The sequence below is a fragment of the Bemisia tabaci genome, chromosome 4 (genome assembly GCF_918797505.1).
Source record: "Bemisia tabaci chromosome 4, PGI_BMITA_v3".
Classification (NCBI taxonomy): Eukaryota; Metazoa; Arthropoda; class Insecta; order Hemiptera; family Aleyrodidae; genus Bemisia; species Bemisia tabaci.
In genome coordinates this window covers 10,486,192-10,511,910 of record NC_092796.1, presented here as the reverse complement: position 1 = coordinate 10,511,910, position 25,719 = coordinate 10,486,192, and the positions used below count along the sequence as shown (strand labels likewise).

The following is a 25,719-nucleotide window of genomic DNA, read 5'->3' as shown; positions in this document are numbered from 1 at the left end:
CACGGCTGTGCAGTCCCACCCAACGCCAAGACCCTCGACACTCGAGTTCGGGTCGCATACGCGACAAGTGCCACTTACCGCCCCGCGTCATAAATTCGATTCCGAACCGGGGCCCCGGCCGGCGGTGGTGGGGGAGGGGGATGGAAGGGGGGTGGGCTCCGAAAGTTATCTTCCACTCATTTCTGACCGGGGGTATTTTTCGGGACCGCTCGTCCCGGAAGTAGCCACCTCCACACCGGTGTCCTAATTTTACCCCGCTATTCTCATCAAGTCCATCCTAACATTTTGGTTCGTACGGTCACATGCGGATACTGAAAATCGGCACACGGAATTTTTTTTTGTTTTGTCCATTTTCGCTTGAGTATATAAAACAGATACATTTTTTCACTTAGAATGGAAGTGACGATTGAAATTAAAGACAAGAATTATCAGGACTATAAAAACTAAGATTAGCAAAGGTTTGAGATGAAAAGCAAGTACAGAAGGTTACTGGATTCAACTCTGGTTAAAAATGTACGATACCGGAATCCGCCTTTTGGCATTCATCGGCAAGGCAAACGGAATTAAAAGTATTAGGGGTAATGGATGATTTGCATGCAAATTTTTTATTGCTTCATCTGAAAGTGCTTACGGGCTGATGTCACAGTATTTTTTATATTTTTTTTTCTTATAGGAGATGGTATTAAAATATATTTAAATGTAAGAAAATGCACCGCCAAGTGCCATCATCTGGCGGCATTTCCGATTTAAACATACGTATTTTGGTAGATTAGATCATTTTGCCATAGCTTCTCAACAATTGTTCAATTCACGAACCAAGGATATCCTAGTGTTCAGTTTGATCAGTAGTTTCCACTTGAACACGAAATCCATCAAATTTCAAACACCTGCAACTTCTCTAGTCTACCCTTTTTTTTTTTGGATGACATGGACATTTCAAGATCACCGCGGTAGTACCGCAACTATTGGGTTAAGTGACTTACAGGGCAGTGATTTTGAAAAAAATTATAAAAATCCAGAAATGATAGATAGATCTACATACTGATTGATCGACTATTGAGCCTCCCTCGAGGAAGCTAAAGGTTCCACATAATTTTCAAACATTGCTTATTGATAGATAGACTATAAAATTGTTTCAAAATTACATTCTAGAGGACGGCCCGTAAAATTATTTTTCTCTCGTTGTGGTATCGAACAAAAATTAGCAACGTTGCGAACCCGTTTGTTGCTCCGGAATAATCGTGGGTACGAAATCGACACGAACAGTGTAATAATTGTCTCTGAATCACAGAGAATTTTTAATTTCCTTGATTGTCTTCGGCGGACTGTTTTCCAGAGCTGGAATAAATAATAAAGGCCACGGAGGTTTTCGAACCTACATTTGATCATTTAAATAATTGATTTTCCCATCAACGTCTTCCACGTTTCTTTTTCTGCCGCTTGGCTCTGCGCCTCTGCCACATCACACTGAAAAAAAATTCTCGGCGTTTTTACCAAGGTCCGTTGGTACCTTTACCATCTCACTTTATATACCAATTATTGGTAATTTTACCAAGACAGAGTGGTAAGCTTACCTAAAAACCGGTATTTTTACTGTTTTTTCAGGTAAGAATACCACTTTTATTGGTAATCAATTCCCGGTAACTTTTCCATTTTATCTCGGTATTCAACAACAGTCGATATAAAATATTGGCGTTTTTACCAAGGTCCAGTAAAATTACCGAGAAAGTTCAATAATTTTACCGAGATTTCTCGGTAAAATTACCAATGCCATAAATGGTAATTTTACCAAGAAAAAACTGGGATCAAATAGAACCCTGAATAATTCTTGGTAATTTTACCCTTTTCTTAGTAAATACACAGAGATTTTTTTTTCAGTGCACGACTGTCCCTGCGACACTCGAGTGAATCCAACTGGAGGAATCCTAAACATTTTCGGTCAAACTGGCATCTCTGTTGCGGACGCGATACGTTGCGCTGCTACGTGCCTTTTTCCTTCCTTTTTATTCCGTCATGCTGTTTCGCCATTCAATAACGCCATGAACGTCAAAACGAGTTCGATCCGTGGGTCTTCGTTAAACTTTTAAGCCCCGAGCGAATGAAGTCTCGAGTCACCGCGCGAGTTAATTTGATAAATGATCGGCTGACAGTATCGAGCCCGCTGCACGAGCCGCTCCGAATCAAAATATCCCCGCGCCCGTCAATGGACCAGCGACAGAGTTTGAATTAATATATTTCTTTTTCAAAAATTCCGACCGTCTGAAAAGAGACGTCGGTTCACTAAAATACTAGTTCGCGTTGGGTGGGACTACACTGCCGTGTTAAGGAAAAACGTCGTATGAACCTTCAGGCGTTGCCAAATTTCCTTTGATAAAACACGGATTTCCTGGTAAATTGACGAATATTTTTCTTCCAACTTTTTGGATAATTTTGTTCGCAATTTCATCTAAAGTTCCAGAAAATTTTAAGGATGAATATTCATATCATTCCTTAAAATTAAGCACTTTATCGGAGGAAATTTGGCAACTCTCAAATGTTCATACGGCGTTCTTCCTTTGCACGGCAGTATTGATGACTGATCGTCTATCGTCCAAAGTAAAAACGTCATATCTTCATTCCACACTTTTTCGATTTTTTTCTGACAAAATGCTGTTTTACAAAATGACTGTTAAATATTCATCCTTCATTTTCCTGATACAACTCCGGCATACCATTAGGAACTCAAAATGAAAAAACTGAAGCCTTGGGGCAATTGCATTTTCTTGTAATGGAGCAGTGCGCGCTGGAAAAAAGTAATGTCGCGAATATCCGCTTGCAATTTACTTTTTAAGACATTAGATAGTGTGAATCTGATTTTTTGACCGAACGTGAAAAGAATTCACTCTTAAGGTGAATCCAGGCTTGGAACTTCGCGATTTGGCGAACTCCACGTCGCGCTGCTCAGAATAGCCGTATATATTTGCCAAAATAATAAAAACCGTAATACTTATTCAAGATTGGGGATCCAAGGGATATAGCATAGCAACATACTAAAGGAACACTCAGTAAAAAAATCTTCCCTAAATTCCCAAAAATAAAGTCGTAACTACGGCGGAAAGTAATTCCCATTGCGGCAATGGGAGAGAGAGAGAGACGGAACATGAGGGATTCGGTTGCGCGCTCGGCTGTCGCGGCTGAACTGAAAGTTTCAGCCGTACTTTCTCTCCACTTGTAATTCTAATTGCCAATATTTTTGGCTTAAAAAATCAAGCAAAAAATAATCTATATCTTGTGGATCTGCTTTTTGTAATTTGAACAATATTATTTTAGAAATCATTGAAGGAAAGTGAAATTCTTAGTGGTGACTGGTGAGGGTATCTCTTATCTTGAATTATCCCTAATCGAACCCTGGATTCACCTTAAGAAAAGTCACCTCATTGGTCAGTGGACTAAGGTCCCTATTCCTGTCACGTTCAGTTCAATATCCTCTGCGTCTCAATTATTTTTAGGAATCAGTCGACTTTACATCTTTCACGTTGGAAAAAAAAAAAACATTCAAGTAGAATTTACCGCGTGCCGTGCCCAGGAAGTGATCACGGCTTATCATTTTGACTTGTACGATGTGCCAAACAGGTAAAAGCTCACCGAATAATAACAACAGCATGTAGAGAAATTAACATCGTATGGCTCAGCTAATTTTAACCTTAATAATTCAAAAGCCCTACTCAGCTACGACCACTTCCCCCTCCCTTCAACTCGTTGAAAACGATACTCCGTGTATGTTACGCACATAGGAAGGGGTTGGGGGGGGGGGGGAGGGAGAAAGAGAGAGAAAGAGCTTGCATGCGGAGCGGCAACGCTTTTAACATTCGTACTCCATGAATCTGTTAATTTAGTTGAGTCCCAAATGACGAGTCATTGTCGATTAATTTGACGCGAAGCTCTAATCCTCCACTTAATTTTTGTTGCACTCGACAAGCTTTGACATCACATCCGATATTTGAGCCCTCCAGGCTTATCCGTTCGTGTATTTCGCATTGATCGGATCAACGAGGCGCAGTAAATACCTGAAAATATTCATATTAATGAAAGATTCGGCTGTATGCGCCATTAATATAAGCTCTCCGATTCCTAGTTTTACATTTTGTCATAGCTAAAAATCTACCGATCTAATTTCTATGACTTTTTGGCGCCCGGCGAGAAATAGTCCGTAAGTAACACCCCCCCCCCTTCCCCGCTAGCGAATCCAGAGTGGGGCCGAAAAAGAGAGAATAAAGAGGAAGGAAGAGAGGAAAAATAATACATACAGTATATAGAGGATATAGGTGTACACAATATATAGTAGGATTCGTAGATTGAAGAGCGATGGATTGCCTTTAGGGTAAATTCGAACCATCAACTTTCAAGTTGGCATTCTTTTCTCCACCCCCCCCCCCTCCTCAGGACCTAGTTCATTGTTGCTAAATACATCCTAATTTTTAGACTTTATTACGGAGCTGCACAGCTGAAAGCTGATACACATTCTCGGAGAAAAAAACCTCGTACGTGGGACTCGAAGTTTAGGTCATATGGATCTCTAAAGTTTTCGGATTGAGCATCTGAACACTTTAGGTCTAGCTGTCGAGGTTTGGATCACACATCTGAAACTTCAATTCTTACATCTGAAGTACTTCAGATGTGAGAACCGAAGTTTTTCGGATGTGAGAACCGAAGTTGTTCGGATGTGAAAACCGAAGTACTTCAGAAGTAAGAACTGAAGTTTCAGATGTGTGATCCAAACCTCAGAAGCTGGACCTGAAGTGTTCAGATGCTCAATCCGAAAACTTCAGAGATCCATATGACCTAAACTTCGGGTCCCACGCACGAAGTTTTTTTCTCCGTGTAGATAACAACTTTTCCAAACAAGATCGTTATGCTGTCAACCAAAGAAGGAGAAAATATTTAATGTGGTTTTTCTTATGTGACTAAGTATTATTCTCAATCTCAGGACGGTGGGAGATTTCTAAACTTGAAGTTGCAACGGTGTCCTCGTGAGAGAAAATTGACCGAGGCTGCATTTCTACCGCTGAGTGACAGGCGAGAGAGAAAAACTCGAGAAAATCAGGAGACACGCAAATTGCATCCAAGTTTGCCGTTACTCGTAATTTCATTCCCATGTTGACAAAGTTCGACTGAAAGTACCAAGTTCAGTCCTAATCATAAATAATAATGTTCTAGAACAAGTCAAAAAAAGCCCGGATTCCAATTTCCCATCTCTCATTTTTCTCAAACTTAACTTTAATTCAGCGAATTCCACTCGCGGGAACGTTATCTTAAGACAAATCCGATAGTTTATTTTTTCTTAGTGTCACGACTACATTCGAATTTCATTTCACAATAAGAAACTACTCTTTTTGACTCCAATATAAAATCACCGATCTTCACAGGGAAACTAATGGCACATACGTTATTTCTCAAATGAACCATAAATAGTGGTTGCAAAATGTGGTCCATTTACCTCAGGTCGTCATTCAAGCAAAAATCCGATGAGTCAATGATCCTCTTTTCTCCGGTATGCGTTACCGAGAAATTTAACGAAAAATTGAAATGGCTCTTCTTCGAAATAATTCATCCATTCGTAGTCAGCTACAGGCTGAGGGAGGAAGAGGCAAATTAAAATTTGAAACAAAAATATTACAATTAAATTAAAATCGTTATTATTATTACATATCTTGCAGGGTGTCTAGTATTTTTTAATTTTGAAAACTTCTGATATTTTCCTGCTTTTTCCTGATATTTTGTAAAAAATTCCTGACTTTTTCATTTTGAAAATTCCTGATATTTTCCTGGGTTTTCTCGACTCCTGCCACGGTAGGCAAAAAGCAGTAAGATTTTCTCCGCTGAGGAGATTCGTAGAGAAGAAAAATTCCTGATAAAACTCCAATTTTTCCAATTTCCCTGATTTTTTCCTGATCGACCAAAATTCCTGATATTTTCCGGCTTTTCCTGATGCTAAACACACACCCTGTCTTGTCACGGGCTGCGGAGCATCGAACGTATCTCGGAAGCGGCAAAAGAGAATCGTCAACATGGCGTCGAGGTGTCAGCCCTCCGGTAGACACTGATGCAATTATTCTATTTCTCGACGGTACAAGCGCAAAAGGAGAAAAGTCACTGTAAGTGACACGTAGGCATGCTCTTCGGAGAGCCACTCAACAAAACGGAACTAACGGAGCTTTCGGAAATAGAGTCGCGGCACCTTTAACGATTAGCGACCGAGTGACCGCTCAGGGACTTCACGTGACATACGTCCTACCCGGAAACTTGCTATTTACGATGAGTTGTGACAGTCTTCGGGAAAAAAGATTCCAGTCCATTGAAGAAAATCAATAAATGAGGTAATTTTTATCAAGTTGGCAATACTTTTATCGTCGCCTTCCGGCCAAAGTATCACATGCCGCAGCCACACGCTGAATTTGGCAGTCAACAGTCAGCGCTTAACAGCTGAAATTCCACTAATTCCAGTTATTTTCATCCAAATGTGTACCAAATCTTTTCGAATAGTTCAGACAAATCCGACATTATCCGATGGTCGCTGAGAATCTTTGCTAGACAAAGCGACAAAATTGATTGACAAAGTGATAGACAAAGAAGACATAAAGAGTATAAAGCGATCCTATAGGTTGAAATGGATGGTTCCCATAGGCAAGGGAGAAAATGATAGACTAACTATCAGGTCTCTCGTGGGTTGCCGTTAGTTAGTCTATTACCTAGTCCTTCGTCCATTGCAACCACCCGCTTCCACCAATTGGATCCCTCAATATCTCCTTTGTCTATCAATTTCAATAATCACCCCGCAGCTGATGCTCCGTTCAAACGTGTTGGTTATCAAACCTCATCTACCGTTCCGTCTGCGGTTAAATAAGCCGGGACTTTTCGGCGCGTAAAAATCGCCTTCAAATTGAAGGGTATGCAATTCCACGACGGTGGTGTTCGAATAGTTATCGCTCGAATCCAATGAACACTTTGCAGGCGCCACGTGTTACGTTAAGAGAGCGTGAGTCGTGAGTCGTTCGGGAAAATAATTATTTTCAGATTTTTGTCACGCAAATGCTACATGATCGCAACTTTTGTCTGCCTTTTCGTGTTTCAAAGTTTTGCTTGAGCTACGATTCAGGTGACCAAAGAGAAATAGGATTAGAATCCTCAGATTTTCAAAATTTTCTCGGTCAATTTTAAGAAAATTTCTTGATTTTGCACGGTAGAGCTACAATGATGAATAACGATTTTAAAATTTACTGATTCCGCTACGAAACGAAGGGAAACCATATTCTGCGACACATAAGAATTCATCTTAACAAGAGGATTTTTTTCGTAATATTTAGAACCAATTTTGTTTTCTCCAGTTTTGCCCTGATTTTCAGATTTTCCTTGACTGTGAATACCCTGTGCAATTCTCCACTCCACATAGGAGAAATTTAAGTGCATCATCTTATAAGGGTAAAAGCTTTTGCAAAAGACGAGGACCTCTGATAACTAACCCTTGATTTTAAGAGTATTCCTCATATTGGGTTGATCAGAATCAGCTGAACTGAATTTAAAGGTAGCAAACCTCCTCTTCTGTTCCATTTTATAAGAAAAAACCCGAGAGAACATAAGCCTCGGAACTTCCTATACGCCCCCTCCCCTTCTACATTTCTATGGAGAGTATGTTTCTAAATTTTCAAGTCCGACGTTTCGTTCGGTATTATGTTTAAATAAATCATGAACGGTAGGATTTTAGGATTTTCGTGGAATTCTGATTAGTTATGCGGATTTTGATGAGAACCTTCCAAATGGGTTCCAATCACGGAGGTGGTTTTTTCCCTTGAAAACGGTCGTCTTTCAAATTTTACGCGATGGCAATTTTTCAATGTTTTCAAAATTTTTATGGGGAAGGTGGTGAATAAGAGAAAGGTTGTTATGGGTAAAATCTGAGTTCTGTTAAATTTTATAAGTTTATCATACCGAAATCGTGGTAATGTTGTTCGAGTCCATACACAAATAAAACAAGTAATCAGATAAATAATATAAAATTTTGGACTAGTAGGTGATATACTTGTAAACGTACAAATAGTTAATAATAACTATAACCTCTTAAAGACACCGTAGAACTCTTATCCTAAAAAAAATGTCCCATAAGGTCATGGCCAACCGTAACAATCGGCCAGGGACAAAAAGCGGACGAAGAGTGACACCACACAGTGGATCTAGTCAATTACAGAGGTCGTAAATGAAATGTTTGACTAAAACTAAAAATTTTGACGTTTTTATCGTCATATTTTAAATTTTAAGGGGTGCTTAGAGAAGAAAATATCACGAGGAAACCAATGAAACCAATTTTGAAACCTCCAAGTTGTGTTTAAACGGAGTTGTAAGCTTTTGAAGTTTCCACATTATGTCCGACCTCTCACTGGAAAAAACACATTGGATCTAGAGTCCAGACTCTTAAAAACATCGACAGGAAAAAGTACTCTTGATTCAATCAGACTCGAGCTTAAATCAAGAACCAAGCCTCTTAATTTAAGCGGATTTCGTTTTGATTCAAGCAAAAATCCGATTGAATCAAGAGTATTTTTTCTTGTCAATGTTTTCAAGAGTCTGGACTCTAGATCCAATGTGTTTTTTTTCCAGTGTTCTTAATGGCTCGATTCACTGTGCGGAATGGGAAAGAGGACTCGGATGTTCCGGGCACAACTGGCAAACTTTGAACTCGATTTTCTCGCTCGCGGGTCGTGCGTGGCCGGGTCATCACGAGCCCGCGACTCAACATCCACGAATCCACGCGTCGCCGCCAGACAGCGCCACAATCGCGCATTTTCAACCCCGAAAACTGCCGTGCTAAGGAAGAACGCCGTATGAACCTTCAGGCGTTGCCAAATTTCCTTTGATAAATCCCGAATTCTCTGGCAAATTTGTCAATATTTTTCTTCCGATTTTTCACATAATTTTGTTTACAATATCACCCGACGTTTCTAAAAATCCAAGGGGAAATATTCATAACTTTCTTAAAAAAATAAACATTTTATCGAAGTAAATATGGCAACTCTCGAATGTTCGTACGGCGTTTTGCCTTGGCACGCCAGAAAACCGCGGTTTCTCCGAGCGATCGCGCAACCCCGCCCGGCGCTCGCCTCCGAAAACCGGATTCATTTATAATCCGCACCGCGACGACGCGACGTGTGCCCGCGTGACGTGGTGACAGCGACCGCGTGACGTCACGTCCGGCGAAAACCGCGCAACCGGGTGGGGTTCCCGGTGCCGCTTGCGCGGTTTCGGATTAGCGGGGCTCGTGATGCTGTCCACCCTCCGCGATCTTCGCCGCGGCACCGAATATTCATTTGGGTCGAGCGCTCGCGTAATAAATGAATGATGGTGTTGACGCGCGAGTCAACAAGTTTAATGCTTTTGTCACCACTTTCCGAATACTCCGTGAAAAATAGAAATTCCTGTTCTGCCGTGCTATGGAAGAACGCCGTATGAACATTCGAGAGTTGCCGAATTTCCTCCGGTAAAATGTTTAGTTTAGAGAAAAGTTATGAATATTTTTCCTTGAAATTTTCAGAAACTTTTCAGGTAAATTTCAGGGTGTCTACTAAAACAGGCTGGCCAAAAATCAGTACTTTTACAGTACATTCCCGAGAAATTAAGTACCTCCTCAACGGAAAAATTCAGTACTTTTTCAGTGCCTCTATTAGAGGAAATTCGAAAAATTAAAAAAAAAAAAAAAATTGAATTTCTCACTCAAATTGCGACAAAAATGGAAAATTGGAGAACTTCTAACGGAATTTCCGCAGTTTTTCAGTGCTTTTGGGCCGCACATTAAAAATCAGTACTATTTCCGAACTTTCCAAACTTGTAGACACCCTGTTATATGAAATTGCGAAGAAAATTATCTGGTTCATACGGCGTTTTTCCTCAGCACGGCAGTGTTCGTGTGCGAGCGATTGTTCGCCAGACACGGTTCCGTTGAAGGGAAGTTATATGAAAAGTGACTGGTCGTCTCCGATCTCTTTGGCATCTTGAAGTAGGGTAAAAATACTATGTTTTTAGCCAAAAATCGAAATGTGTTGTTCGAGCTCCTCGAAAAATAAATCGACTTTTAGGCTTTTTTCTCAAAAAAATCACGAAATTGAAGAGATTTCCATTTTTTCAGGGACAAATCGTATCGCAATCTAAAATCTAATTATACCGTTAAAAAGCCCTTGCTTTCAGCTTTCTAACGGTCTATAGTTTTTGTAATTTGGAGCAACTGACCGTCTATAAACGGAATTTTACTGCAATCATATCAAGGAATTTTCCGCCAACTCGGACGGCCGGTTCCTTGAATTTATCTCTGCTATTTTTGAAATTAAAAATAAAACATGCACACCGTTAGAAAGGCCACACTCTCAGCTTTCTATTGGTATAATAATTTTTGAATTTTGAGCACTTCAACGCCGGCACATAGGAATTTTTCGAAACCATGTCAAAAAACGAAGAAAAACGGGTGGCTCCGGTCAAAGTCAATTTCTCGCCGCCCATATGCACCAAAATAAAAAACCAACATGTCGTTGGAAAGCTGAAATCGTAAGCTTTCGAATGGTACCATGGTTTTTTTTAGTAGCGTTAAAAATCATGAGTAAAAATAGGAATCTCCGTCGAAGACGAAACCTTGTATTTTGGCTACTCTTTTTTGTGGGGAGGCATCTCTTAATTTTTCCCCCGTAATTTTTGGGGGGATTTTGGTCACTCTGAACATTACCTGAGAGTCCTGTCTCCATTAGACACATTATGAATCACACCTGACTCAGTGAAAATGCATGGTTGTCAAATTTGGCCATTTATCATAGCTTTTCCAAATTACCTAATGTATAATTATCGTGTTTTTGGCTACAAAAATGGGTCATAATCGGTGCGAGGTCAATCGAAAATAGAAAGCTTGAGTCGTTAAGAACATATGAAAAGGCTGTTCATTGATTTTTTTTTTTTTTTTTTGGGGGGGGGGGGGGAGGGCACTTTCAATACTTTATGCGAGAAAATGTGTAAAAAAAATGATGATTCAGCTAATTTGAACACAGCACACCTATTGTTAAACAGAAATAAAGTTTACTTCATTGCATAAAACAAATGATATGTCGCAAAACATAGCACAATAGAATGAACAACATACAAACAAATCGGTTTCAGGTAATTAAGTACAATAAGATAAAGTAACAGACAATAACATAAAAAGATTATTAATTATAACACAAATATTAAAAAATTAATAGTAAATAGTGTAATAAAATATGAACTCGATGAACAGCCTTTTTATATGTTCTTAACGACTCGAGCTTTCTATTTTCGATTGACCTCGTACCGATTGTGACCCATTTTTGTAGCCAAAAACACGATAATTATACATTAGGTAATTTGGAAAAGCCATGATAAATGGCCAAATTTGACAACCATGCATTTTCACTGAGTCAGGTGTGATTCAAAATGTGTCTAATGGGAGACAGGACTCTCAGGTAATGTTCAGAGTGACCAAAATCCCCCCAAAAATTACGGGGGAAAAATTATGAGATGCCTCCCCACAAAAAAGAGTAGCCAAAATACAAGGTTTCGTCTTCCACGGAGATTCCTATTTTTACTCATGATTTTTGACGCTACAAAAAAAAAACCATGGTACCATTCGAAAGCTAACGATTTCAGCTTTCCAACGACATGTTGGTTTTTTATTTTGGTGCATGTGGGCGGCGAGAAATTGACTTTGACTGGAGACACCCGTTTTTCTTCGTTTTTTGTACATGGTTTCGAAAAATTCCTATGTGCCGGCGTTGAAGTGCTCAAAATTCAAAAATTATTATACCAATAGAAAGCTGAGAATGTGGCCTTTCTAACGGTGTATGTGTTTTATTTCTTAACTTCAAAAATAACAGAGATAAATTCAAGGAATCCGGCCGTCCGAGTTGGTAGAAAATTCCTTGATATGATTGCAGTAAAATTCAGTTTATAGACGGTCAGTTGCTCCAAATTACAAAAACTATAGGCCGTTAGAAAGCTGAAAGCAAGGGCTTTTTAACGGTATAATTAGATTTTGGATTGCGGTTCGATTTGTCCCTGAAAAGAATGGAAATCTCTTCAATTTCGTGATTTTTTTGAGAAAAAAGCCTAAAAGTCGATTTATTTTTCGAGGAGCTCGAACAACACATTTTGATTTTTGGCTAAAAACATAGTATTTTTACCCTACTTCAAGATGCCGAAGAGATCGGAGACGACCAGTCACTTTTCATATAACTTCCCTTCAACGGAACCGTGCAGATCAAAGTGAGTTTCACTGCCATATTAAGGAAGAACGCCGTGCGAACATCTAAAAGTTGCCAAATTTCCCCCGACACACATGTATTTTTGACGAAATTTGAGCATATTATCCCTCGAAATTTCCAGATATTATAGATTGAGTTTTGTACAAAATTGAATAAACATTTTGGGGGAAAACATTCACAATTTTTACAGTTAATTCAGTTTTTATCGAAGGAAATATGGCAACATCTGAAGACTCATACTGCGTTTTTCCTTAGCACGGCAGCTTGTGTTTCCCGTGCCCTGTTCAGATCCAAGCCGGATTAATTAAAAAATACCCTTGAAGGCCGGATTGATGAAATACCGGAAAATAAACGCTAATAACCGACACGTTCCGATAATAACCGCTCCTGATTTCTCACATTTTCATTTTTTAAATCCCCACTTGAAACTTGAATTTCAGAAAACCTCAACAGAAATAATTGAAAGGAGCTGATAATTGGATTGGAGGAATAATTGATTTTATTCCATTCATTAGCACAGCTTCTATTAGCATTAATATTTCCAATTTCAAAATTGAAATTTAAAAAATTGAGTACCTATTTCGTAACTTTTAATTACTTTAATTCATCATACTTCCAAAAAAAAAATAGCTTCTTCGAAATTTACCCGAAAAATATATCAGAACATGTTGCATTCAGGTATCGAAAACAAGAGTGAAAAAACTAAAGAGGATTCGTTAAAAAGTAAATGAAGGAGGCTTGGATTGCCAGCTCTTTGATTGCGACAAATTTTGCAATTTGCACGACGGTGCACAGTGGATCGAGTCATTTAGAGAGGTCGGACTTAAAATTTTTGACTAAAACTGCAAATGTTCATGTTTATTTCATCACATTTGATATTTCATGGGGTGTTTAAGGAAGAAAATTTCACGAGGAAACCAAGAGAACTACTTTTAGAACCTCAAAGTTTTGTATAAACGGAGTTATAGGCTATTGAAGTTTCCAAATTTTGTCCGACTTCTCCCATGGACTCGAATCACCGTGCGGCGCGGCGCGGTTTGTTCTATCACATGATCGCGCTCGGCATAAAAAATGGATAAAATCGAACGAACGATCGAACATCCCTACATTTTACATGGAATGTAAATGACTGCACTCACCTTTTTTGTTTGCGTTGTTGTTTCTTCTTGCGGAAAACTCGCTTGACCCTCAACAGGAGGAAAGCGGCCCGGTCGATGGTGAGACCCTGGGGCAGGGACTTCCCTGCGTCCTTCTCTTTTCCTTTGTCGTCGCCCATTATGTTCCTTCGCTGGTGGCTTAAAAAGTCTCACACGAGCTTAGCCTGGACACACAGAAACAAAATGGAAAATTAACGACAAAATAAAACGAAGTAACAAAGGCTGAGACAGTTTATCAAACAAAACGCGGGACATGCAACATAGATTCCGTCGATTGACAAGTTCTCAACACGGAGTTTGTTCCTCGTGTAGAAAAAAAAAAAAAAAAAAAAAAAAAAAAAAAAAAAAAAAAAAAACATATTGGATCTATAGTCCAGACTCTTAAAAACATCGACAAGAAAAAATACTCTTGATTCAATCGGATTTTTGCTTAAATCAAGAACCAAGCCTCTTAATTTGAGCGGATTTCCTTTTGATGTAAGCAAAAATCTGATTGAGTCAAGAGTATTATTTCTTGTCAATATTTTCAAGAGTCTGGGCTCTAGATCCAATGTGTTTTTTCCAGTGTTGGAAAATCTCATTTACATGACAAATTTTGTATGTCTTGTCATTCGCTGCGGTAAAATTTACGAGAACACACTATAATGTCCAAAAATTCGGATTTCACTGATAGAAACCGGTCTTATGTAACATTAAGTATCATTGATTTTTAATGAAAACTTGTCTCATCTACGGCCGTGTTATATTCACAGTAATCCATTAAACAACTCCTTTCCTTATAGGAAGCCCCTTTTGGTTAACAATCTTTGTATGCCTTGTCACGCGCTACAATAACATTTACGAGAAAACAGTTTAATTTCTAGAAATTTGGATATCATTGAGAAAAACCGGTCTTACGCAACTGGATTTACTATCGATTTCATGTTAACATTTGTTTAATCTAGGGCCGTGGTGTATTCGCAGTAATTCATTAAACAGAACCTTTCTTTAGGAAGCCTCATTCAAATGATTTTCATTGTGTGTCTTGTCATGCGCTACAATAAAATTTATGAGAAAACACTTGAATTTCCAGAAATTCGGTAAAATTAACAGCCTTCCTGGTAAAGATTCATTACCACCAAAACTTGTAATTTCACCGGAAGGATAATTGAATCAGTGACTTCGAAAACACACCACTCGGAAAAAAAAAATTGTGCAGAAATCACCTAAAACTGCGCAGCGGGCGAAGATGTTAGTTCAAGAAAAACCTTTTTGGTGCCAAAGGAGAGACTTTGTAAAGCGCTAAGTTGAAATCGATACACCATGTTTGATGACAGAGAATTAAGCGTCTAAAAATTTCCGAGTTGGTGGGTTTTCGTTCTCACCGACTTCCAGATACTGATTTTTCATCATCTGCCCTGAAAAATTTATATTTTTCGACCTGAATAACTCTTGAATATTTATATAACTTGTTGGTACAAGGTATACTGAACCGGAAAAAGAAAACCGCAAAATCGGATGGTCATCCGTTTCCCTTGAAATGACCGAAAATTGGTATTTTCAATGAAATACTTCGATTTTTCCCGTCGCTGTTTCGAGCACTTCCGATTGCAATTTCGAAATTTGCTTTTGCGCGCAGATGCCTCTATCCATTAGTGTTACTAAACCGTAAAAAAAGTGAAAATTGAAAACAACCCGAGTTGGTGTGTTTTCGAACTCACTGATTCAATTCAATTTAGACTCATGATTAAAGTCAGATGGCTTGTTTAAGGAAAATAGGCCGGGGAAAAAATTGGTGAAATTATCAAAAAGGTAATAAAACTGAAGGTAATTAGATGAGGTGTTCCATAAAGCTATACGAAAAAGCATTCACACGGCTGAAGCAATGCAGTATGGAGAAAGAGTCACGCTGCGCGCTACATCAGCTCGTTCCTCGTATAGTCGTGTATCAGTGTCAGGCGTCTGCATGCAACTATTTTAACTCCTTGACATTGCGTGGTATCACGGCTATTTGAAGGCGTTTTATAGGTTTGGTGCTTTCTCCGATTCGGTTCAAGTAGACTCGCTCATAGGAAAACAGGAGAAGGCAATTTATTAATTCATTAGCTAAACTAATTAAAATCCACAAACGTACATTTGATGTCATTGGTTGATTGGGAATTAATTTGTGAACTTTTCCTGAAAATATTGCTTCATTTTGAGGCTCGGCTGGTTTCGGTATGTTTTTGGCAAAGGCTCCTTATGAAAACAGTAACTGCAAAGTGTTAGTTGATTTTTTCTTAAATTAAGTGTAAATAAATAAATAATGAAATTTTTATTTTTGGATAATCTCATTTTAGATTAATCTTATTTAAAGAGATTAATATAATTATTAATATAAAGAGACAAAGCAAAATTGAAGGTATTATTTTGATACTCCTTTTTATTTTTTAAATTACATTATTTACGGGTTTCAACTGAAAAAGAGGGACGAATGTACGAAGATAACGGCAAATGTTTAAAGATTGTATTAAGAGGTGGGCTCAGTTTACCAAGTAACATATTTCACTCCTTTGAAATTAAGTGTACTTGACAAAATAATCTGGTTGAGAGGCATTGCCTCAAACATATTCAAAACAAACAGAGCCTGCTGTGAAACACCTTGCTTTTTCGGCATCTTGCCCGACACCTCCACCAAAAACCACCGACGCCGCCGGATGGGGCCAGGATCATCGTATTCCCTTTGCAAAACCAGAAACGGGCTTTGCGGTTTGGCCGAAACGGCAACGTTGCGTCGCGGTCGCCGGGCGGGAGAAACCGCGCCAAGTTTTTATTTGCCTCCTCATTATTCAAAAGGCTGAGTCTATGCTGCCGTGCTAAGGAAAAACGCCGTATGAACATTCGAGAGTTGCCAAATTTCCTTTGATAAAACGTTTATTATTGAGGAAAAATTTGAATATTTTTTCTTGAAATTTTCAGGAACTTTAGATCAAAGTACGAACAAAATTCTCTGAAAGATAGGAAGAAAAATATTCATAAGATTACTAGGGAATTCGTGTTTTATCACAGACAATTTGGCAACGCCTGAAGGTTCATACGGCGTTCTTCCTTAGCACGGCAGTATGGTCGAGCCGTGCGGTGAAGGAGGCGAATACGGTAATAGGGTTGAAAACTTGCATTCGAGAATTTGTATTTACACGCCTCTTGTAATGTAACCAGTCTGATTAATAGCCCCGACGTTTCTCAACCTCTTCTCCGCCCCCCCCCCCCTCACCTTCCGTGCATCCACCCCCCTTTCACCTTAACATCTCATGTGCATGCTCTTTGCTGAATGTGCATTCCGCGAGCGTTCAGATTTCCTCTTCCGTTCACTTTCTTTCCGCACCTTTTTTTTGCAAATATTGCAGGGTTGCCAAGCACTGGAAAATAACACATTGGATCTCGAGTCCAGACTCTTAAAAACATCGACAAGAAAAAGTACGCTTGATTCAATCAGAATCTAGCTTAAATCAAGAACCAAGCCTCTTAATTTAAGCGGATTTCGTTTTGATTCAAGCAAAACTCCGATTGAATCAAGAGTATGTTTTCTTGTCAACGTTTTCAAGAGTCTGGACTCTAGATTCAATGTGTTTTTTTCCCCAGTGAGTCTGTTGCCCACAGCGTTTAAAATAAACAGAGAGGATGCCATGCAGGTAAAATTGATTGGCCCCAGAGTTAAAAATTTGTAAAAATTGTCGATCTCGATTTATTTCACTGAATTACCCTCCTCGGTGATATTATTCACCTGCCATAACCGCATATTGAGGTTTACAGAAGCTTTTTAAAACCAAGATCAAGGACTTATCAGGGGCTTCAGATGAGTAAAATGAAATAAGGTTCGACGATTTTTCGTGGAACTTTGAAAAAATGTTTTAAAAATTTCGAGGATCTGTAAAAACAATTGCAAAAGCTTCAATGAATGCTTCAAAATCGGAGGACTCTTTCATTTGGACTACATATTGCAGTTTGGAACTATAAATTCTAGCCCGGTTTAAAAATAACGTAAGTGCCATTAGTTTCCCTATGCACATAGGTGTTTTTCCAGAAGAGCCAGAATTTATAGTTCCGAATTGCAAAATGAAGTCCATTTGTCCGTGTGTGCTCTGCCACATAAGATCGACGACGACGAATATCATTATTTTAATTGGTCACACAAGGAATTAAAAAAACAATGTAAAATTTAAGGGCTTCCGTGCACATTTGTGCAATGTTCTGAACATGAACACTTCCATCACAAATTATGGTCGACTCTTCAATTGGTAAATCAATTCGTTGGTGCTTCGTGAGAAAACTTGAAAAGGAGTCAGCTCGATTTATATCGAGTTGATTTCAGCAGTTTCTTTTCTTTTTTTTTTCTTCTTTTTTTACAGTAAAGGGCATCAAAAGACAGAACAAAATTTCAAGGTTTCGGAAGAGGATCCCATGAAAAAAAGGCAACCCAACCCCCGCACTTTTCTCTCACCCTGATACTCAAGGACATGTAAATTCGAAAGAAACACCAAGGGATTTTTTCTGATCCCCGAATTTGCAACATTTCACTAAAATCCAAAATATTTTAGGCATGAGATTAAATTTTGCAACTCTGTCCTTCACTGCCATCTCTCTCTTCCAGGCATCAGCTTGACTAACATTGAGTTGATTTTTAGGAAAATTTGTTCTATTATATTATCAGAATCATGGTGATTATTTTATCATCATTATATAAAATTCATATGAAATAAACTGTGGAATTGTTCGAATTCTCCCAATATTTATTTTCTTATCTTTTACGTTGAAGGACAGTGCGGGGCAGACAAAAAAATCAAGGTTTTGGAAAAGGTTCCCACGAAAAAAAAAGCGAACCCAGCATTTTCCTTCCACCCTGATACTTGAATCAGAGAGAACGAAAACACACCAACTCGTAAAAATGAAAATAATCAAGATATACGCAAAACTGCACAGTAAGTGTAGAAGTTAGTCTAAGAAAAAGATATTTGGTGTCGAAAGTAAAGTACTTAAGGACACTGTAAAGGTCCGAGTTTGAACAAAAAGCTCAACTTCAATGAACTTTATTAAAATTGATAGTCTTTCATGAAAACTGAGCATTTTCGAGTTACTGAGTTGGTGTGTTTTCGTTCTCACTGATTCACTTATGAGTTATGAGTACGTGAATTCGGAAGAAAAAAAACCAACGGAGAGTTTTTCAAAGCGTCCTAAACCTCGAATTCGCAACATTTCACCAGAATCCATAATCTTTTAAACATGAGATTTAATTTTGCAACTCTGTCCCTCGCCTCCATCTCTCTCTTCCAGGCGTTGTCTCATTTTAATACACCCCCTCCCCCGTTTCCCTGAAACCTCGCTTTACGAAGCACATGTTCCGCGTTTTTCCTCTTACGCTCGCACACCGCAGCGCGCGCTAGTGTCGCGCGGCTCGGCCACCTCTCGCTCGATTAGGTGCAAAATGTACCGTGATTATGAGACGGCGCGGCGGGCGGGAAAAAAATAGAATTCCTCGCGACTCGCTCGGAAAACAAGACGGAGCGGCGCACAGTGGATCGAGTCAAGGAGAGAGGTCGGACATGAAATTTTCAACTAAAACTACTTTTGATGTTTGAACAGAGGCGGATCCAGCAATTTGGCAACACCGGATTTCCTCCATTTAAACCTATGCTAAATAATCGGTGCTTGTCGGAGCACCTGACCCCTCCAAGAATCGATACATTTCCATGAGTTTAAATGGACGAAACCCGGTGCTGCCAAATTGCTGCATCCGCCTCTGTGTTTGAATAGTCACATTTTAAATTTTATGGAGTTCTACTTGGAGAAAATTTTACGGGGAAACCAATGGTACCACTTTTAAAATTTTAAAGTTTCGAATAAACAGGGTGTCTACTAAAACAGGCGGGCCAAAAATCAGTACTTCTACGGTACTTTTTCAGTACATTCCCAAAAAATTCAATACCTCCTCGATAGAAAAATGCCGTACTTTTTTAGTACCTCCATTTGACGAAATTCGAAAAATTTCAAAAATTTCAATTTTTCGCTCAAATTGCGACCTAAATGACCAAAAAATGAAAAAAATTCCGCTGACCTTACGCGACATTTCCGCGCTTTTTCAGTACTTCCGGACCCCATTAAAAAATCGGTAGTGTTTCCGGACTTTTCGGACTTGTAGACACCCTGTATAAACGGAGTTGTGATCTTTTAAACTTTCCGAACATTGGACTGCATTTAGGAACTATAAATTCTGGCTTTTCTGGAAAAACACTTGTGTGCATGGGGAAACTAATGGCACATACGTTGTTTTTGAACCAAGCTAGAATTTATAGTTCCAAATTGCAAAATGAAATCCAATTGTCCGACCTTGCAATTAACTGGATCCACGGTGCGGCGCGGCTCCGAGAATAAACTGGGTAGATTTATTGCTCCGGTCCCGCGGAAAAGATACCGCGACGCGCGGGACTGGGAGGTAACGTGATCTTTTAATATTAAAAGGGGGACGCGCTTTCATCATTTTTCCGGGAGAGGGACCGGAAACTCCGGGTCCTCTCCGAATCCCGTCATATTTGCACTCAAAAGCGGCGCTCCCCGATCCGGGGAATTGATCTTATGGTAAACAGCCGAATAGAATTAGGAGCCGTTTTCCGGCCTTGTTTTCACTCCGGAGGCGTGAAACTTTTTTATTGGCGCTACGTGCCCGGCAACTGGTTACATTCAACTTGAAGGATGGAAATTAAAACCTGGTTAGGATCCGTTCTTGGAAAGTCACTTTCCGGCCGAAGTATCACATGCGCCAGACGACGTTTCAAAATTTCCGCCGCCATTTTATTGTTGTACAAAAAAATTGCTCAACGGGGCTGTTAAAGATTTCGCTGAATTTTTTGAGTGCTGCTGGTAAAATTCATTGAGCTTTTCAAACAGATTCAACCAACAATTTCTATGTAAAAAAAATAAAATGGCGGCGAAAATTTTCAAAAGTCGCATGCCGCTTGTGAAACTTCGGCCTAAAGGTGACGAGATGACGTCAGGCTTGTTTTTCAACATTTTGACCCCCTCCTCCCTTTCTCAATGTCAGGCAGCGCTGAACTTTTCACGTCATCGCGTCTTCACAAAAATCACGTCGTATTTAATTCAACTTCAACCTGGGCCCGGATTTTACGCGGGGGGCAACGGTAGAATTTCTACCGTTCCCAACTTGAGTGGTGGTGGTTGGGGGGAGGGGGGCTTCTGCCAGAAGCGGGTGATCCAGGAGCCCTCTCTCTGAAATTTATCTAGTTTTTAATGTCCATTAAAGCAAAATTGGACGTATTCCTATCGAGCAAAGTGTGGAGGTGAGAAATATGGAGCTCGTCATTTCTCTGGCCGCAAGAGTGAGTGAGAATAATAAAGCGCCAGTGACGTCAACGGAGATGGATGCCGTCGTGCAGCTCGCCTCGTTGGTCATTAACTCATGAGCCGTGTCTACAACGCTCTCTTGCCATGCCCGCGGCTCATGAATTCTGCATTCAGTTGGCACATAGGTCTATTTGATAGAATGTAAAATCCCGCTTTTCCAATTCTTCAAAAGAGATCACGCCCACTTTTACATTGTTTCTTATCCAGCTTTCTGGAGCACACTCAATATTTCTTATCTACACATAGTTTTGTTTGATAAAAATACGTCCAATGGACTACTAGACAAGGTACGGATACAAGCATTCTGATACATGTTTCTTAACCAGAATTTCACGTAGAGCATGATTTGCACAACGACAACTAATGAAACAAACTCCAAACGAAGATATTAACGTTTTTATTCACATTGGTTAAGAGGAATTTGAACTGCCTGCTCACAAGAAACTCAAAGCTCTACGTGAATCAAATCGCGCACTGCACCGGTTTCAGTAAGCTTCTCAATCGAGCAATTTTCACTTCCCACCATGTGTTTTTCAAACTATAAGTAATTTGCTATAGCTAAGCCAAAGCGTCAAGATTGAGTTTGCCAGATTTTTTTATCGCAGAAACGTTCATGATAACGTTTAGCGCGCGATGTGAGTCACGTAGAACATTGAGTTTTCATGAGCGGGTGGTTTGAATTCACGCACCAAGCATTAAATATCTTCGTAAGGAGTCGATTTCGGTAATTTTCGTTGTGCGCATCGTGCTCAACGTAAAATTTTAGTCAAGAAACATGTATCAGAATGTTGAAATCCGTACCTAGTCTAGTGGTCCATTGCCTTTTGCAACCAAAAAGTTTATAAATTAGGACCTCAATTTTTTCGAAAACTTGAAATTCAAAAAGAAATATTTATCGTGAGATTTTTGCTAATTCATGGTTTCATTTACAATTGGACTGCATTTTGCAATTTGGAACTATAAATTCTGGCCCGGTTTAAAAAGAACGTATGTGCCATTAATTTCCCTATGCACATAAAGGTTTTTTTTTTTTTCAGATGGGCCAGAATGTATAGTTCCAAATTTCAAAATGCAGTCCAATTATAACGTATGAAATACAGTGTTGCCGACTTTCAAAAACGTCCTATGTTGATTGTTGCCTCTGCTTCAGCGAAAATCTACGACCGGGGATTTCTGATTGGTCGGTTGAGGAGGCGGCTGAAATCGCTCGCCGGACGGGGACACGCGTGACCGAGCAAGGGCCGCAAAATCCCGTGCTCGGCCGTCGACGGCGGAGTCTAAATCCAGTCGGTGCGGACGCAATCGATGTTACCATCGTTACGATGCCGTGGAAGCGGCTCCGAGTATTAAGGTTCATCGATGCGGAGTCCATCGGCGTCGCCACCGAGCACGGATAATTAAGCGACACCGAAAACACAAGGATTATTCCACCCGATTCACTCAAATCCACCAAAGCGAGCGGCTTTTCCCAACGCCCCGCGTCCTCGTCCCACGGCCCCCGCCAGCCGAACATCCCCGTCTGCCAGATCTCCTCGCGGAATTGCAACCAGGATCCCTCTCTTTATCCCTCTCATTAATAATTGGACGTATTTCTATCAAACGGAACTACGTGCATGACGACGTGAGCCCTGTTTTGCATGCATTCTTATGAGTCTCAGGGTTCATGTCTTAATGCACATAGTTCCGTTTGGCAGAAATGCATCCAATTGTAAACCCCAAAAATCCCAAAAAGCTTATAGATTTACAGGGGTCAAGGGGGTCAGCTGATGACGTCACGTTTTGACTAGAGTAACTTTATAGGGAGAGTGTGGACAACTCGAAAATTTGGAGGGTAGGTTTCATCCGGTCATGTAGCTCTTGGGGCCCTAAAAGGCAACCAACCTATGAACTCGAATGGAGATGCTGCATGTGTGAGGAATTTGCGATTTGACTATTGATTCGTATGTAAAAGTTTGCGATAAACAAGATAGTGCCACTGACTTTCTCTGAAATCAACTCCCAAGCTCAAAAAACGCTCTCAAGTTGAGGCCAAAATGGAAAGGATACCCCACGCTATCCTGAGAGTCCACCTCTACATCAAGACTAACTCTCCATGCAAAGATAGGGAGCGAATACATTGACATGGCTGCCACTTTATTCAGGGACTCTAAAACTGAAAGCACGGTAACCCTGCTAATGTATTTGCTCCCTATCTTTCCATGGAGAGTTTGTCTTGATGTAGACGTGGACTCTCAGGATAGCGTGGGATATCCCCTCCATTACAGCCTCAACTTTGAGAGCGCTATTTGAGCTGGGGAGTCGCTTTCAGAGAAAATCAGTGGGACCATCGTGTTTCTTGCGAACTTCGAGAAATGAATCAATGGTTAAATCGCAAATTCCTCACATATGCAACATCTGCATTATAAACCCCAAGAAGCTTTTAGATTTACAGGGGTCAAGGGGGTCCGCTGATGACGTCACGTTTTGACCCCCTTCCCCCTGTTAAGCGCTGACTCCTCCCCCTATCGTAAGGTATCCGTCACCCAACGACTAACACCCTGCTATGATTGACGGAGTGATTTGAGATATACGATATTTTTTTTGGTGACCATGAGAAAAATTGGCGAAATTCCGCGGAAATATGACAATTTAACCCCCTTCCTCCACCGGACCTGGCATAGTCCAGAATCCGGGGATTTCGATTCCCACCCGTTTCACAGTGCCACCCCAACATGGGGTGGGTTTCGAGATTTACAATACGAGCTTCCTGAATTCTTAGAAAATAGGATTAATTAGGTTAAGTCCAACATTTTCCTGCAGAAATGAGTGATGCAACAATCACTAAACCCATGCTTCTGCGAGAGCGCTTTCACAGAGTGCATAAGGATTCTCTACTAACCTGCGTGCATATTTGAACGTGAAATATATCGGGTATAAGGTTTAAACGTTTCATTTGCTACTATCTTTTCTGCAAAAATATATTGACATTCAGCAAACCTGTCGATTGTAGGAAGTGGTGATTCTTATGAGGTTGGTAACACTATTTCACTGCTCTTAAATATGTCACGAATATTGACCAAATTAGGCACTGATGCAATCTGCGGCAGATTACATCAGTGGGTAGATTATCTGCCTCAATACTATATCGATTATTTACCTGCATTTAGATAGACCAATACAGGCGTGGTTAACTTGAAAAATTGGTCATATGTTAACCTGTTGGACCACACTAAAAAACGTTGGTGTTTCATAAAAAACAAATTTCAGATCGTACAACCAACGTACTTTTCTCATAACGTGGAGAGAGGGACAGGTTTGCCTTACCCAAATTACATCGCTTGGATTGGAAGGTGGGATATCAAAAAAATCTATTTTTTCCGCCTCTTGGATGGACGTGTGGCATATCCCGCTGCATTTTATTTATATTTTCGTTCAATCATAGGACAACATGGTGGATCTAATTCAAAGCAAAGCTGCGCGTATTTTGAGTGTAGTAGCTCTCAATTTTTTAAAGAAATTAGAGAATTGAGGATAAATTCGAGAGGACACGTGGCCATGCCTGGTGAGAGTCGATAGCCTGGAGGACAATTTATTTTTATAGTTGAAAACATTGTTTGCTCCCTTTTCGCATTGTTTTTCTTCTCTCTTTTTCACCGATACCTCTGCTGCACATTGACGTAAAATGGAGCCATGAAACAGCGCCAGAAAACCAATGGTGTGATTTAAATTGTGGCTCAGTTAAGCATGAAGGATAGAATCCGCGTTTCGCAGATGAAAAGGAAAAAAGGTAGTTGTAATACTACTTCGCAGAGGAAGAAATATGCGCGTCATTTACAGGATCAAATGAAATGACAGAACTGGAGCGGACTTGTCTCAAGCTTGGCACAAATTCTCTGTTATTGTTCCCCTGTACATCGATTACTAAGCGCGGATTAATTTTTTTTTGTGACAGGTGTATCTGCTCGCTCGGTCGAGTTTAATAACGATTACACCTAATAATGCTTATGAAGATAGACTTAATGGCAAGTTGGCAAGAGAGTTTATTGCAAACTTTTGTCAATGCGAAAATAAGAGGTGCGGCGCGTCTTGCGGGAAGTGGCTGATAAATCACGATAATTGGGATAACATTTCACAATAAGGAACCACTATTTCTGGCCCATTTTAGAAACAACATACATGCCATTAATTTCCCTATGCAGGTATGTGCTTTTATTGGTGAGCCAGAGATAGTGATTCCTTGCCACTGAAAAAAAAAGATTGATAGAATTTACCATTCCTTCACGCTGTATTTCACACACCGTTAATTTAGAGACAATTCTGCCATCAGAAGAAGGATAAACGTTACTATATACTGGTACAGGTAACCATTCCTCTAGTAGAATTGATTTGAAGATTGGTAGAATTTAGGTACCATTCCTTCATGCTCTGTGAAATACACCGTGCAGGAATGGTAAATTCTACCAATCTTTTGTTTCAGTGATTGCAAAATTTAATCCATTGCATCAGGAAGAATTGAATTCATTCCTAACTTCACAATCTGCAAGAGATATTTCCGATTTTTGGAGCTTCCCGCTTGAAAAAGCATAATTTGGCAAAGACAAAATTTGATACGACACCATACATACGACATTTTTCTGATTTCTGAAGGCATCAACTGTATAGAGGCATAGAAATAATTATTTGGAAATGTTTAGAAACCACCACGAAAATGACGACTTAAGAGATTGTAAACTCATTACAAATGCATCCCTTTATATTATAAATTGTGATACCTCGCGTTGGGGAACAAAATCTGGGACCGAGGGGGTTAAAATGGATCACATTTTGCAATAAGGAACCACTATTTCTGGCCCATTTTAGAAACAACATACATGCCATTGATTTTCCTATGCTGATATGTGCTTTTATGGGAGAGCCATTGA

General features: G+C 39.8%; 1 protein-coding gene across 4 annotated transcripts in view; it reads right to left on the bottom strand.

The window, feature by feature from the left end:
* The window catches only part of wake (ankyrin repeat and fibronectin type III domain containing protein wide awake), a 370,794-nt gene extending 357,190 nt beyond the window's left edge, over nucleotides 1–13,604 (bottom strand). For all 4 annotated transcript variants that reach the window (XM_072299299.1, XM_072299300.1, XM_072299301.1 and 1 more), the window contains exon 1: nucleotides 13,427–13,604. In XM_072299299.1, coding sequence (XP_072155400.1) covers nucleotides 13,427–13,563 — 137 coding nt within the window. In that variant the 5' untranslated portion in view covers nucleotides 13,564–13,604. The remainder of the gene's footprint in view (nucleotides 1–13,426) is intronic.
* Between the last annotated feature and the right edge of the window lie 12,115 nt (nucleotides 13,605–25,719).